The sequence below is a fragment of the Aplysia californica genome, unplaced genomic scaffold, assembly GCF_000002075.1.
Source record: "Aplysia californica isolate F4 #8 unplaced genomic scaffold, AplCal3.0 scaffold00183, whole genome shotgun sequence".
NCBI lineage: Eukaryota > Metazoa > Mollusca > Gastropoda > Aplysiida > Aplysiidae > Aplysia > Aplysia californica.
In genome coordinates, this window is record NW_004797453.1 from 985,167 (window position 1) to 1,002,666 (window position 17,500).

The window sequence follows — 17,500 nt, forward strand, 5'->3', positions numbered from 1 at the left end:
CAACCAAACCCCGCCCCCAAGAACAATGAAAAACAAACAAAAGAGCAGAAAAAGAGCCCAAAGTAAACAGCACAGAAAACGTGAGATCATATCAGTTTTCTTATTGTGCACCATTATTATTAGTCACAGGACAACTTTTTCCTCAATTTCATTATCAAAAGCAGCATAACAACTCCAGCGGCAATAGCTTTCCACTTTGTTTTTTGTAACTGCGGCCTTGTTCACTAGAGTAAGTGAGCGAAATTTCCCAACGATGACTCGGCGTTGATCTTTTTCCTGAACAAAAGTTTAACCACGTGGTCACTTGGCCCACATGCAATTTAACACATTTTGTGACTTAGTTCCGCTGAAATTATGAAATCTTCTAATTTGTGTTTAGTTAAACACATCAGCAACTTAAGAACCGATAAGACAAGCTGCATAGACATTCCAGATGGCTTTTGTCGTCTTAAATTGCAGTACAAAATGCCAAGGTTAAGTCTGGAGGAGCGCTGTTGGGCATTTTGAATACTGCAAGCTGTACTATCTGCCCGTAGAGTGGTGCGGGTGCTTCATTGCTCCCATCCTACCATCTATATCCTGAGAGGTTGGTTCCAAGTTACTGGAGTTACATCTGACAGACACAGATCAGGCAGACCACAGGTCTATATTGCCCAAAAAGACAGACAGATACTGCTCTGGTATCTCTGAAATCACTTTCTCAAAACGACCAGCTCTTCGCGTCAGTTTGATACAGACACTGGAAGAGTTTTCAGAGATAGAAGGATACAACTAAGGCCTAAAAATACATTCGGACATTGAGCAAGCTGCCTTATAATTACCAACGTTTGCCATCTTTTAAATAATTACGCTTGAACTGACCCAGCCTAAGAGGTAGCTCCCAAAATGATAATAACATTGTACAACGACTGGGACAAGCTTCGATTCAAGAGTGGAATGGACTGCCACAACAATTAGCTATCTAATTAAAATAAGAAATAAAAAAACTGACTCGATCAATGCGCAAAACATGCCAAGCTTGCATTATTGTATGGGGCTACAATGCACGCTGTACCACTATATGAGACATGGTCAAGAAACAAAAAGTAATACACTTCTTGAGTTACTTTGAAATATGCACGAGTCAATTTTTGTTTTTTATATGTTGCATAATAATCACAAAACAGGCTTCTCTCCAAGTGGAAAGTGTCTTTTGCCGCTGTGTATATTTCAAGTAATAGAGCGTCTAATTCATAACATTTTCCACCGTCGTTAGTGCCTTTAGAAGCGAATGTGTTAAGATTTTTCTGAATTTAAACGATGTTTTTGGGCATTTAGACCTGATATTATGGAAACAGTGACATATGCAAATAACATACTACCGGGTCTCCTGTCTTTGGTTGCATTCTGAAATTAAAATGGTAATCTTTATCCCTATCTGTACGTCGTGTTTTACCATCGTATCCATACGACGTGGGGAACTCTGTGCCACTACTTTCCAAAGAGGAAATTTACTCGTAAATCCGATCTGTACACTTTGCATAGCAGTCTGACAAATTGCTTTCTTGAGAAATACTGAAGTATTCTAAAATGTAAAGAATACAACCGCGGGGGTACAAAATGACCCCAGGGCGTACGGGATAGGGTTAAGCCAGTATCGACAGCATCAGTATTGTAGGTAGCCTGTGACATGTTCCAATCATTTTGTGAAAATGATATACAGTGGAACTCGGATTCAACGAGGTCGCCGGGCCTGACCTAAAATCTTGTTGAATCCGAGTGTTCTTTATAGCAAACATGAGGTTTTGTGTAGATAATTACAGGCACTGAGCAAGTAATGTATGAAGAGAAGTCACAAATAGTGCCTGAAATGCCCGCATATTATGAGCTGTGTAAAAGAAAAAGACCGATTCGTTCAAATGCATTCCTGTGTCATCTCGATTGTTTGCCACAAAGTTGTGTTGCTGTGTAGATCCCAACATAACGGCAACTTTTGATTTCATAGACAAGCGCACAATTCATTACGAAGATCTACGTCAAGACTAGTTTATCATTGTAATAATGATCAGTTGTTGAGGGGAAAAAAAGACTGTGACGCGTTTGTATCTGCGACGTTCAACGCCCGGATCGCTAGTGCGCCCCCCCACCCCCCTGCCTCCCTGACATACACACAGTCACATGTGTGCAAGACGCTCATCCGACTCCGACACACGCATGTGTTGGTATGAAAAAAAGGCCCCTAATTGGTCGCTTGCAATCGGCTAAGTGTATAATGGTTCACGATGCAGTTGCAATGGATGGTTTCCGGGAATAAATAAAGTTCGTTCTGGGAGAAAAATGAGCGAAGCCACGTCTGCGGGGGCAGTTCACCCTGGAAGCGACCTCGTTGAATCCGAGCTCGCTGATTTAAGTGCTCGTTGAATTCGGATTATTTTTATTGATTTTAAAGAAGAAAAAACAAACCGGGGAATCTATCTCATCTCGTTGAATCCGAGTTCTCGTTGAATCCAAGCTCGTTAAATCCGAGTTCCACTGTAGTCATTTGAACATTGAATAATATGTTTCAATGATATTTAAGTTCTTTTCCAAGTCTGATAGGACTTCGGCCTTTTTGTAGCGTCTTTCAATACAAGTTCAGATTGGCCTTATAATTACACGAGCAGGAGGGGTTTGTGAAAAGATGAGCTTAGTAAAATAAGAGTAAACATTCTAAATGGTGATGTTTATCAAAGAGTCCACATAACAAGAGGGTCCACTCCTCTCATTGAGCCAAATAAAAAAGTGTCCTCAAAATTCGGTTGCGCCCTCTTCTCTAATGCTCACCCTTTGCGAACAGGGTTACCCTACTTGTGTTGAAAAAAAATCAAAGTGAAACTAACAAGTTTTTGAATAAATAAGAATTGACATTTCGGAAGACCGTTTTTAATAAATGGTTACGTTGACAAAAAACCTCTTCCGGAGGAAGGGGCGACTGTTTTCTTCGTTTAATTTAACTTAAAAATGAGAGGCGAGAGGTCCTTAAAGTAAAAAAAAACACCCTAAAACTCCGCACTGAACGAACCCGAACAGCTGATGAACAGCAGTCGATCTGCGCACGCAAGATGGTGACATTCCTATTCTTCTTCTGGAAAAACGAAAGAGAGCTTCAAAGCAGACTGCAGCGCCATCTGAAGCAAAGAGCGGACTTTCGGCGGACACTTTTGGCTGAGTGGATCATTTTGTTATGTACTATCTTTGTATTTATCAAGGATTTCAATTTGCGTGCCTTTAAGTCTGCATGCAAATAAGCAGTCCAAACCTGTTAACCAACCGCAGCCACGGGTGAAATATTATCTAGTATGTACATGTAGTAAGATGTTTGTTTTATCAGATGTAGATGAACCGCCTACAAGATATTATACTTCCCTGACGCTGCACAGTATCGGATTACATCCCAAGCACTTATACAGTATCGCGCTACAGTTATCGTTTTCACACTGTTTGTAGTGTTAGTGTTATCGATTATACTAAGAAAGGAAATCACAAGATAATTCGCAGGGCATTTCTATCATCCATTAATTAGTGTCAATTCTCTAAGAACATAACAACAAACAGCAACACCACAACTACCACAATCTCCACCACGAACAGCAACAACAAAATATAAATGGCTGTTCAATTATAGCAAAGGCCTTTACCCCCCCCCCAAAAAAAATAAAAAAAATCCCAATAAAATAAACAGAATCTGTCACAAATAATATATCTTGGAAGTAGACAATGAAAGAGTCAAGTGGGCTATATTCGTCCTGTTGTCTTGACCCTTGCGATATAAGAATAGTAGACCGAGTTTTTTTTACCAAGAGTTTAGCGAAAGGACGACATCGTTTATCAGACTTGATGTAACCAGTAACAGAACAACTTGCATTGAGCAACTTTCATACAAGGAGAGTTTGTGATGTTGGCTTACGAGGATTTGTTTTTGGGTGCAATACATTGAAAAATTTATAGCAATTCGGAGAAGGCTTGGTGTATAAGCACCTGTGGTGTAGACTGTTTTTCTGTTAATGTCTATTTTATCGAGTATTCCGTCCTTATTGCTTGGATGTTGTATCCCACTTAGTCCAGCTTGGCCCTGGTAAGAAAGAAAGATTAATGCAGGTCACCACGTAAAAGTAATAATAAATTATGTAAATAACATTCAACACCACCATCACAGAAACCAGCTGTTTACATTTTATCTATTGCATTCTTGTCCCAGAAAAAGAATATAATCGGGTAGATCATACTTACATATTCGTACCAGATGTTGGTCTTTAACACCTGATCCTTGATATCCACATCCAGAATTTGTATGAGAGAAAGGCCAAATTCCACTCTCACGGCGTCTGAAGTGTTCACAACAGGGCGACCTTCTTTGCCTTGCTTGTCGTACCGTTTCAGTAGTCTCTTAACCAATAGTTTCTCTTTGGACGTTATATTGAGTTCGTTGTCAAAATCTGTGGATTAATGAGAGAAAATCATAGTCTTAGGCTTAAATTATAATATCCTTAACCGTGTACAGTTATGCCTACCACTTCTTGCTGTCTGGGACGTAAAAAATGTTGCACAGATCTTTGTCCCCGGACTTTTATCAACATAAACTCTTAAATACATAAGAAATGCGAACGCATTACCTATCGTTTTGTCTTTGCTATGTGCCCAAAAATTGACCAGTGCATGATTCCACCACGTCGTGAAACATTTGTTTTATTCACTTTCGAATACGACGTTTTGTTAATTATGTTCCAATTGTGGGAAAGCTTTTCTTGCGAGGCCTCATCTCTATCTTGATGAAAAACCCAATCCTTCAAAACTGAGGCTAAAACTGACACTTTGTCGCTCAATAGCATTTCGAGAAACAAATATATTTATCAGATCTATCGTTTCCAAATATCGATGTTAATTTTCAAGACGGGCACTTTTGCCCTTACAAATAATGATCAACTCTGGTCAAGATGAACATGTTGCCTCTCACGGGCTCGGAAAAGTGAAACTGAGTGTACGCATGTGACGAGAGAAGGGCGCGTTCGCATGTGTATACGCGTGTATGCGCGTCCAAGTGCGTGTACGTATGGGCACGAGAGTGTGTACGGGGCGCCCGCACGTGTGTATGTGTGTGTGTGTGTGTGTGTGTGTGTGTGTGTGTGTGTGTGTGTGTGTGTGTGTGTGTGTGTGTGTGCGTCTGTACGTGCGTGTGTGTGTAAATGAATGTTTCTTAGTTAATGAAATAATCAGTTGAAACCATAAAGAGAGCTTCAGAAACTTGTGACCCTAGTTGCACACAGTGGACACACACATCAATCATCATCATCATCAACGCCTTTTACCCCTGGCAGGGTATAGGCCACATACAACCTCCTTCCATTTATCTATATCCTGGGCCATTCTAGTTCGTTCCAAGTAAGCTTCATCTTTCTCAGGTCCCTTTCCAACCATCTCCTCCATGTGGGTTCCTTTGCAGTGACTGTTTTGTGATGTTTCTGCTGGGCTTTTTGAAGGTGTGTCCCATCCAACGCCACTTTCTTAGTCCTATTTCTACTTCTATATTCTTTTGTCCTGTCCTTTCCCATAGCTCTTCATTTCTTAATCTATCCTGCCACTTAATTCTTAGGATACTCCTCATACATCTGTTGATGAAAGTCTTAACTTTTTTCAGCACTGTCTTTGTTGTCTTACACGTTTCGAGGCGTAGAGGAGCACAGACTTGACATTAGAATTAAAGAGTCGAATCTTGGTGTGCAGTGAGATGTCGCTTGCTTTCCAGACTTTTGATAATTGCTTGAAGGCTAACCTTGCCTTGGCGGTTCTTGCTTTTACATCTACCTCAGTTCCACCTTTACCATCGATGACATTTCCAAGGTAGGTAAAGGAGTCCACTTCTTCTAGGGGATTGTCTTCCATTGTCACAGCAGGGCTTGACACTTTTCCTAGCTTCACTACTTTCGACTTGCCCGGGTGTATACTTAGGCCAACACTACCTGATAGGCTGTTGAGTTCCTTGGTCTTTTCTTGCATCTGAGCATGTGTGTGAGAGAGCAGAGCAAGGTCATCGGCGAAGTCCAAGTCGTTCAGCTGCTGCCAAGGGATCCACAGTATTCCATTTCGCTTGCTTCTGGTGGCTTCCTTCATGATCCAGTCAATTTCAAGTATGAGGAGAAAAGGTGAGAGCAGGCATCCTTGTCGCACTCCTGTCTGTACCTGGAATGGTTCTGAGAGTTGTTCTTCGTGGAAGACTTGGCAGTTTGTTCCATCATAGGTTGTCTTCACAAGTTTGACGATTTTGTCAGGTATTCCATAATGCCACATGAGTTTCCACAGAGTTTCCCTGTCCACGCTATCAAATGCCTTTTCTCATCTATTATCTATTTGTGGTGGCCGAATTTTGCTATTCAAAAGGCTTTTTAATGGCTGCATCGATCGACTTGCAGTTTCCGTAAAAAGATTCTTTAAAATATTCTCCAGAGCATGACGCCCTTGGTTTTTTCAGTTTTGAGACAGTTTTGCTGCAAAAATCTAAATTTCTTTATTTCGCCGATCGTTTTTGTAGGGCGACGCTTCTGTCTCTGTAATTTTAGAAAATCTGGAAGTAATATTTCACGAGGCGCATTTTGTTTTGAGAGTAGATCTATAGATCTAGATCTATATTCTAGATCTTATAATTTTTTGCACCTCTCAAGATTTATTGCCCCATTCCAGTAGAGCGCAAATATAGTAGGCCAATGAGTTTTAGTTGATATTAAAGTACATATCATCGAAAGGGGGCCCAGCTAGTAATCTATAAAGTTGACCACTAGTGGTGAATTCAATTCAAGCGATTGCTCAATAATGATGCGCAGGGTAGCGATCTGGTCCACACATGATCGGTTCTTGCGGAATCCTGCCTGGTTTCCTCTGAGCTTCTCATCTGTTGCCAGCTTGATTCTCTCCAGGCTCCAGGAGTTATCCTGTTAAAGACTTTCCCAGGTATGGTCAGGAGTGTTATGCCTCTGTAGTTGTTACAATTGCTGAGGTCTCCTTTCTTTGGCAGCTTGATGAGGTGGCCTTCCTTCCAGTCTGATAGTATTTCCTCTTCTTGCCAAACCTTTTCGAATAGAGCGTAGAGAATTTCCACTGATGTATCTTTATTTCTCGTAAGGGCTTCCGGTGGTATATGGTCGGGGCAAGAAGCCTTGTGGGACTTCAGTGCTGTTATAGCTGCAGCAATGTCCTCTCTCGAAGGTGGTTCCGTAGCGATTTGGGGGTCATTTTTGGAGGGAAGAATTTCTGGTTGGTTTTCTTGAGATGGCCTGTTCAATAGTTGATCAAAGTGTTCTCTCCATTGGTTCTGTTGCCCCTCTGGGCTGAAGATAGTCTTTCCCTCTTTGTCTTTCACTAGTAGAATGGGCTTGCTGAACCTACCTGAAAGAGTCTTTGTTGTCTGATGTACAATCCGCAAGTGCCCGTCTGTTGCTGCTTTCTCCGCCTTGTCGGACAGGCCATTCAGGTAGGTATTCTTGTCCTTCTTGATGGAATTCTTTACCTTCCTGTTTACTTCGGTGTACTCTTGTTGAGCAGCAAATTTCTCAGTTCGGGTAAGGCTGTTGTTGACTCTCTTCTTTTTTTGACTTTGTCTAGAGAGTCATGTGAAATCCATTAATTCCTGGCAGGTTGCATTTACTGCCTCTTTTATCTTTTCCCAGTGTTCGTTTACTTCACATTCATCCAGATCTTGAAGGGATTGAAATCTGTTCTTCATTTCCAACTTGAATTCTTCTTTACTGTATCTTTCAAAAGGCTCGCTTCATACTTTTGGTGACTTCCAGTAATGATTTGTGCGTACCTTCTCAATTTCAGTTTCATTTTTCCAAGGCTCAAATGGTGGTCTGATTCGACGTCTACCCCTCGTAAGACTCGGACGTCCTCCAGTGAGCGTCTAAACTTTCGGGTAATGCAAAAATGGTGAATCTGGTTTTCCGTTGTTCCATTCGGGGGGACCCAAGTGGCCTTATGAATTCTTTTATGTGGGAAGATTGTTCCTCCAATAACCAAGTTGTTGAATGCACAGAAGTTTGGGAATCTTTCTCCGTTGTCATTTGCCTCTCCTATTCCATGTCTGCCCATGATTTCCTCACAGTGACGATTGTTCGAACCTACCGTTGCATTTAGGTCTCCAATGACAATGTTGATGTTCTTACCTGGAAGTTTGTCGATCACACTCTGCAGGCGGTTGTAGAAGTCATCATTATTCTCCACTTTTGCATCATTGGTTGGAGCATACACTTGTATGATGTTCATGTTTATAACCTTCTTCCTACCATCTCTTTCCTTGAGTTCTTTTTTAGTTCCAAATGAGGCCATGATGATTCTTGGACCATGCGCTTCCCAGCCCCTAAATGTCTTTTGCGCTGTTTTGGCGATGATCATCCCTACTCCTTCCCTGTGTGGTCCATCAGTGTCATTTCCTGAATAAATGAAAAGCTCCCCCTCTTTCATTCGCTTCTGTCCAGACTGGTTCAAGTGGGTCTCGCTGATTCCCAGTATGTTCAGGTGGTATTGGTGCATTTCTGGGAGGACCTGTGCAGTTTTTCCAGCCTCATAAAGGATCCTAACGTTCCACGATCCAATCCGGAGAGACTTGGACTTGGATGATGGTGGAGGCTTCTGCCCAGCAGCTTCCTTTCGGCGTTCACTGTTTCGCGTCATAAACTCTCCCTCGGAGAAAATCCACGACCAGCCAAGCAGAGACCATGGTTTTTACTTGTATGTGTTTCTGTAACAAGTTCTTTTTACGAGAGAGGTTGTTAGCCTCGTGACTCAACCCCCGACCTGGTTTAGCCTTATAGTCGCCTCCTACGACTCGCCAGCACCACGTCAGTGCTATTCTTTTCAATGTCGGGACTGAACGGCTGGGACACACATACTTGCTTGTTTATCTAGTCACTGATGTCACCGCTTACAAAGGTAGTATCTTGACAACCAAGTAAATGTCTAAAGAGCCCAGTTTCTTAAAAAAAACTATTTTTGTAAAAAGGTCAAAGAAAAAGAAATACTCGCAAAAACTGTTGTTAGAGAGGGCTCGTTCTCTTCGAGTCCTGATAGTGATTTGGGGGGGGGGGGGGGGTGGAAGAGAGTTCATGACATACTTTCTGAAGTAACCATCATGCGCTTATTGGGCCCTCGTTAGCAATGTCTTGTGTTCTGCGACAAACTAACCAATCCAGTTACCTGTATGCATAAGTGTACACACACACACACACACACACACACACACACACACACATACACACACACACATACACACACACACACGCGCAAACACACACACACACACACACACACACACACACACACACATTCACACTCTCACACATATCTAGACGTTCCCCTGAACGATGGAAGTCTTACCTTTGAACTTTTTAAACCCCACCCACATTTTGATCCACCCATCACCACAGTAGTGTGGGTGCGTGTGTGTTTCTATGAGTGTGTGTGTGTGTATGTGTGTATGTGTATGTGTGTGTGTGTGTGTGTGTGTGTGTTTGTGTGTGTGTATGTATGTGTGAGTGTGCATGTATGCCAGCGTCCTGTATTAAAAATCCATATATAGAATTATGAATAATATTTTATGTTTTGTGATATTATTTCTCAAGGATCACGTATTCTTGATTACGACGAGCCCGTGATTTTATCGCAAGTTAAATAAGTTACACAGACATTTCATTTCTTTATAATATTCTCTTCTTTCTCAATCTAATCGCTGAGTCATAATGTAGATTCTTTGATTTTTCTCCTTATCCTTCATTTTCCCAGATTGGTAATTTGATAACTCCATACTGGAGCACATCACTCAATATAGAATCAATACGGGAAAATTGTTTATCGTTGCTCTGTCGAGGGCCGCGTCCAATCATCAGAAATAATTGTTTGTTGGGAGTAGAACGTTCTGAGCATCACGGACACCTAGGACTCATCCCAGAAATCCCCTGGCTGGTGACTAATCTCGTCTGAAGGTCCACCAATCATCTTTAAACTCCCATCAACTCTCAGGCATTAGGAAGAGGGATTCTTCACTGGAACGCCATGGCTTTAGTAGGTTACAATACAGTGCCCCTCTTTGTGGATGCCTACACTGTGAAGATCCACACAGGCGTGAGTGTAAGTTAATGTGGATATAAAGACTGGGAGGAAGAAGAAAAAGTAGAAGAAGAAGTCGGAGAAGGAGGAGGTGGAAGTGGAGAGAGAGAGAGAGAGAGAGAGAGAGAGAGAGAGAGAGAGAGAGAGAGAGAATGTATGTCTGTGTGCACTTTACCTATTTACTACTCTGTGCGCTGCCGATAACAATTAGCTACAAAAGTTGAGTGAAGAGTTGATAAACTGAACAGACTTAATCGTTTATTTATAGGATTGGCTTTTAAATCTGTGGTTTCTGTTTTCGATCAGCCGTTCTAGTCATGAAGATTTAGGAAAAAAGAAAACTGTTAGAGGCAGTCAGAGGATGGGGGGTAGGGGGTGGGTAGGTTGGAGGGATGGGGTGGAAGTTCCGATTAGATATGATCGGTTATAAACAGTACAAAAAATAATCGATATGTGATCAATATTGAATCATTAGTAGGCTGAAGAAACAAAACAAAAAAATAGATTATTTTAAAGAGTAAATTGATAAGCATTTCACAAGGAATCATCCCCCTCTCTTTTTTTACCCCCAAATTAACCAACGCACACTGCAGTGCAATCATCGTATTTTTCCGTCTTCTCTGTTTCTATTTCACACCTTTTAAAAATAATAAAGAAAAAGAATAGTCAAGGAAAAAAATATATAGACTTCTAGAAACTTTTTTTATTCCCTTTCTGTTTTTCCTTCTCTGAAATGAATGGGGGAAAAAATCCATAGAATCTAAAACATCAACACATGGAATAAAAATGAAAATTATCATTTGGAACGCAAAAAAAAAAAAGAAAAAAAAACCCAGCGTAAGAAAAAAAAATTAAAAAAATCTAAACATTTATAAATCGTCAGCGCATTGTGGCTATATGTAGTTGATACATTCAGGCCCCCCAAAAAGGTAACTCGAGGCACGAAAAACATCAAGCGCAGGGAGCAGGTAAAACAAAGACTATTGTCGGTATATGTGATATAGCAGCTAGGCACTCCACGAATGTCTCGGTTTTACTATAGGTACAATGCATCCCTCTCAGCCTGCGTTAGCCCAAACAGGCCACCTCCTAAATTAACTAAACTGGGTCTACTGCGGGGAAAAACAGCTACACGTAAAAAAATTACAAAGAGTAGAGGCAAGGAATAACGTTCGACGACATTATTCCCCTGCCCTGATTCAGCTCCCACCTTCCCATTTTCCCATACAGTCAGACGTTGATAGTTGGTGCCAAATAAAAATAGTAATCACAAATACGAATCACCGAATTTTGTCTCGAGATTGTGAATGAAACTCACCTAACTTGCTGATATCTAAAACCATTTCATTTCCTCTAGACGTTCCTGCTTAATTGGCATGGTAGATTGGAAGCATAGCTTTCATGCTGCCCTTACAATCACTTCCTTCCTTCTTCCGGACACAGGTTGGTGGAGTAGACTGAAACAATTTCCCTTTTGTACCGTAACAAAAATTTCGCACTGTTCCACGATGTTTTCTACTATTACAACTGAAGACAAGAAAAAAGGTTCAAAGGATATTAAAAACACAATCAAACCAAAAAATAAAAACATTTATTTGGGGGGGAGGGGGTTCTTTTCAGTTTATCTTTTTCCAGGGATACTTTAACAAATAATTAAGTACAATCAACGAATGTGTTGGCCGTGCTTCGAAGGTCATTTGAATCTACTGTGGATTGTCTAGTTCCGTTTTCACTGTTAACATAAAGTGTTAATAGCAGAAAGGACTTTTCTCATCTAAAATGTGATAAGGAAATTAACATCGCTCCATTACTGCTTCGTAATTTCCTTTTCTCTTTGATGACTGCGAGAGAAAGTAAATCTCGTACTGTGTTATAAGCTTAATTTTCACACAAACCAAAGCCGAAATACGCATACAAACACAGCAAAAAGTAATTAATTGTGTGTTTAGGAGTTTCAGAGATATAATTTTTGTACATTTGCAATCTGTGGCTTCGATAGTGAAACGGTGTATCTCAATTTTGCTACTGTTGAGATAAACGGGTGAAAAGTATTTAACTCTAGTAATTGTCATGCGATGATAATAAAATTTACCATACACGTTTCTACGGTGTTTGCTAGATACCCTTGGTAGAATAATGCATAACTCTTAGAAATTATTGGATGGAGATGGGTTGTGTTATTGTTGCCTATTTTGTTTCAGTATGAGTTGTGCCATTTTAAAAATGAGTTCAGCAAAAATAAAACTGATTTTGTAGAAATGTGCCATTTTGTAAGCTAGAATTACAAAATAATAAATTTTAGACTTATTTCAAAAATTGTGCGATGCTTTCAAGGTTCTGGGCCACAAACAATGGTAGGGCATAATTTATGCTGGGATCAAATCTTCCAAGGTTCATTGCATTATTGATGCTCATTAGCTTCTTTCGTTTGCTGAAATTGCCACCTTCTGTTGAAATCATTATGTGAAGTTTTTGGTGATTTCACAGCTTTTCGAGAAACCATTATTTGATCTACATATATTAACAGATTTTAAATACCTTCTATATTTTTTATGACTACGTAAACAATACGATTGCGTTTCACATTCCCCTGCAGCACAAACCATGTTCAACAGTGATGGCAGCCATAGAACACGAACAAAGGAAAACAAACGAAAGCAAGTACCCCAAAACGTGTACTAAATCTAGGATCAAAATTATGGCCGGATTAAATTTGTGACAAAGTTAGCGTACTGTGATCTATTATATAAATCTGAAATAGTTTTCTTGAATAGCAGTGTAGACCTCGGGGTTGAGAAGAATAAGACAGGTAATCAGTCATAGTGTCTTCGGACTTAAGACTCCAAGGTGTGGCTGTCACCTGGTCCCTCAGGTTGAAGGATGAACTCAAGAGTAGCATCTCCTTCTTGTAAAAGCATCAGTGCGACAGAAACTCAAGCAAGAGTAAAGCATATTATGTATCGGTAGATGCCAAGGCTCCTAAAGGGGCATATTATAAAGTGATAATGAAACATGGAGGCGAAAGCCCTACATAAGCTTCCAAGCGGATTTTTTGACTGTTGACCAGGACAACAATTATCGGGACACGGTACGTAAAGACCATGTATTCAACTGGTAAAACATTTCAGGTAGCTGCACAAAAGAAGAAGGTACAACAATTATATTTTAGAATTAAGTACAACGAGAAGGAACCGTGCACATTTTCAAGGAGGGAAGTCACCAACAGGAGATATGAAGTCAAATAAAACTATTGCATATCTACAAAGGGGGCTTGCTTACAATAAACCTAAACTAGTACTTCACTCTCAGTCTCAGTCTCTTATCGCCCTGGTATGACATGTACTTCTTTGAATTCAAACCTCTTTTAATTTGTAATACTTTTAAGACTATTCTTATTTGTTCATCGTTATTAAAAGCGTTTTGTGGCGTCGCTGGCCTAGTGGTTAGGCTCTCGGACTCGCAACTGTAAGGTCACGGGTTCGAATCCCGTCAGGGGCCCGACGTTGTGTCCTTGGGAAAGGCACTTTACACGAATTTTCCTCACTTCACCCAGGTGGGAATGGGTACCCGGCTATGGACAGCGAAAGATCTTGTCAATTAGTTAGTGTTTGAGCGCTTAATCAGCTGCTTGCACTGTTTGCTTCCCGGGAAGCTGAGAATGTTTCGGAGTGTTCTATGGTCTGCTGGGGTAATACTATTGTGTAAAGCGCATAGAGCCTGCTGTTGAGCGGGGATATGCGCTATACAAATGATATCTATTATTATTATTATTATTATTATTATTATTATTATTATTATTATTATTATTATCAAAGCACGGTGGCTGATATAACGCTAGATCTATCTGAAAGTTCACGTTTTTTTCCCGCATAAACAATGGTATAAAGATGGGTTCTATCTTTATGTATCGCTTTTTTCACCAGTGCTTGGAAGCAATCAAATGACAAATTGTATACTAAAATTTATTCCAACATTGTTTGTACCCTACCGTACAGATGAACAGATGTAGTAAACTGTTTATGGCATTTTATATCTTCGAACGCTTGTCCCGACTCGACGTTATCGTTTTTCGTTTTTGCTGGGATTGTAAAAGTTCCCTAAGATTCTATTTGATTTTTTTAAAAAAAATGCACTCCCCTGAATGCCTTAGCACCAACCACACAGAAAAGACGACTGTAGGATCCCTGTAAGCCCTATCCTAATGAGATCTTTAGGATGCGAGCACATCCAGACAGAAACTAATTTATTTATCACAAGGGCAATTCTTAGTTGCGACTTTTTTCAGTGGAGTCTTTCCCCCTGAGGCCACTTGTGCTAGTGTAGTCCAGGGGCAGTCTAGACCAATAACAGAAACGGGACTCCAGGGAGTCACGAGAGGGGCGCATTCGTGTCAGAGACACTTTGAGCATTTTACAATTTTTCCCCCTCTGATCTTCCCCTAAGAGTGTACGGTAATTGTTTCGCTCTACTTTTTTTATGACACTCTCTTGACTTTTAAGTTAGAAGGAGCTTAAAGCAAAACTGATAGAACAATGTGCATCGCCAACAATGTGTAACAATAGGGCTGAGAAGACAAAATGATTTACTGCACTTTTCCTTTTTTTACGCTAGTGTTGACAACAAAGAGAGCTATGCAAACAAACTTAATGCCCCTTTGCCTCGATTTGACAAAGGCAGTTCGTTTGACCAGCAATGTGTGAACACCAACACAAATTAAAATAATCTTGTTGTTGAAGAACGTGGGGTTAGATGTGTGTTTGGACGTGTGGGTGTGAGAAAGGCGTGTGGCCCAGACTGTGTACAACCAAAACTTCTAAAAAATGTTCAACACAACTTAATTCTATTCACACCTATATTTTCAACCAGTCGTTGCTGACACATGTTATTCCCACTATTTGGAAATGCTTTCAAATCGCCCCCCTTCCAAAGAGAGAAAAAAGTACAGAAATGAATAACTTAGGACCAATAGCCTTAACATCCGCAGCTATAAAATGTCTAGAAAACTGTTTTAAAAAGACTACGCACAAAGAATCTACATAGAACCGACCCAGGACCCTCTACAATTCGCATATCGTCATGGGAAAAGTGTGGAAGACGCCATTCTGCTATTACTTTAAAAACATATATATATATACACTTGGACAAGCCAAAACATACTATAAGGTCCAGACTGCTAATTTTTCGTCAGCTTTAATACTAGATCTATCCATCCAGCTATCCGTTTTAAAGAAATTAGAAAACATAGGTGTTAAAGTCAATTTAATAATATGGATAGGGAATTTTCTTACCAACCGACCCCAGTAAGTAAAATCAAAATATTCCTCATCGACACACATCACAACAAATATAGGGACCCCACAATGATGTGTTTTGTCACCAGTTTTATTCACACTATACACGAACGATTGCCCAATAAACAATAGTAACATCAAGTAGATCAAATTTGCAGATGATTCAACCATAATTCGCCTCGTTCAGGCTGACCATAACGATTATTATTATTATTACTGGAGTTTTGTACTAAACTTTTCCGAATGGCGTGAAAATCATAAGTTGTTTTTAAATGTGAAAAAAAGCAACAACCAAAGAACACTTTTGACAACACAACTGCTTTGTCATGAGCAATATTTTGCTAAACAATTTCTGAAAAGATATCCAATCCACCATCTGAGAAAGAACCTAAACAGAAAGTCTTATAGCTGTCTTCATAAACAAAGTAAGTTAAACCTTTTTCATAATATTTACACTGTAATGTTTGTGAACGCATATATGTGTGTCTATCTAGACTATGTCTCTATGTGTGTATACATGATTACATGTAGGTGTGTATTACCCATACTTGGCAATGTTTTTACTGTTAGACCTATAAATTATTCCATGCTTGCATAATGAATGAGTATATTTTTTTAGCACATAGAGCATGGATTGTGTTTTCCATGGATATGTGCTATCAAATGCTATCTTTCTTCTTCTTCTTTCTCTCATTATTTTCTGTGCCCATTGCCAATGGGAAGTGAAGCTCTTTTGCTGCACCTAGAACGAGAAATGAGACTAGAACTAGAGTCTAGATCTAGAAATCTAGTTATCATAAATCCAATTAAGATTATATTTGTAGTTGTATTATAAGCACAACCTTATTTGATTTTCCTTTCGGTGATCTGATTGCGCTGCCGTCTCATTGTCTCGCGTAGGCTACTGTGACCTCGTTTTAAACTCGCCTCCACATTTTCAGACTACGGGACCGCTGAAGAGGGCTGATAATCAAATTTTAGTAAGCCGTGGTTAATGGACAAGTTGACATGTCCCATCTCTTCTAACTGCTGGAAAGCTTGACCTGAGCAACACTATTCTACACGTACCAACCTGGAAGCGAATATTTAGAAGAAGCCAATTAAAAAGCAGTTGTATTCGAAAAGGCAGAATAGTTTACTTTCTTTTTGACTTTGGTAACAATTTCATTATCCGACATAAACTTCCGGGTAATTTCAATTTGTTTAGTTGTTGCTGCATTTGTTTGGGTTTTTCGTTTCTTTGTTTGTGTTTGTGTTTCGTTTTGTTTTGTTTTGGATTTTGTCGAAAGTCGTTAAGATTGCTTGCCTACCCCAACCCCTCCCCCCAAAAAACAAACAAACAAACAACAAAACAAAACAAACGGACACCATAGTCGTAATATAGGGTTTTTAAATACCTCCACCTTGTTCTGTATAATCATGGCCTTAGGTAAGGTGGACCTAAGACATGTTAAGATTAATTTTTATTGTCCAGGCCCATCGGTTGGTGTATTTAACACACACACATACTTATACGCACGTATACCACATACTCCCTCAAATACCCTCTCTTTCACGAACAGAAATTATACAATGCGTAAAATGTTATGCTTACATTAAACTCACAGACATAATCACTGTATACCCATCAATTTAAATATTGGTTCGGATACACCGTCTTAAAACAGGTACAAAAATGTCATACGGTGTTGGGCTTCAGTATACCGGTAATTATTCGCAGTATGCTCAAGTAGCTAAGCCTGCGTGTCCACAAAACCTGAAACCACTTGACCTTTCGTCGTCCTTGTCTCAGGAGTCGGTATTTGAAATGGAGCATCGGTTCTTACCTTAGCAATCCATGAAAATTCCGTTTGGATGTGCCCTCCAAAACGACATGGGACTGACATCTCCTCACAAAAGACGTATCGATTGGAATGCCCCTAGCCGCAATTTTAGTAGGGTCCAATCGAAACTAGCCATTGGGTTCCAGATTTGCATCGTTTTAAAGACAATTTTTTTCTGGTTTAGCCCTGTCACAGACCCCGCATCCTGCGAACTAGTTAATCATTAATAAATCTGCACACTAACTTTAGAAAAGACAGTGTCGTAGAAATAAATTT

General features: G+C 40.0%; 1 protein-coding gene across 3 annotated transcripts in view; it reads right to left on the reverse strand.

The window, feature by feature from the left end:
• Window positions 1-17,500, reverse strand: part of LOC101845238 (neuronal acetylcholine receptor subunit alpha-10-like) — a 326,112-nt gene that overhangs the window by 133,490 nt on the left and 175,122 nt on the right. For all 3 annotated transcript variants that reach the window (XM_005098458.3, XM_005098459.3, XM_005098457.3), the window contains exon 3: window positions 4,249-4,454. In XM_005098458.3, the coding sequence (XP_005098515.1) occupies window positions 4,249-4,454 (206 nt within the window). The remainder of the gene's footprint in view (window positions 1-4,248; window positions 4,455-17,500) is intronic.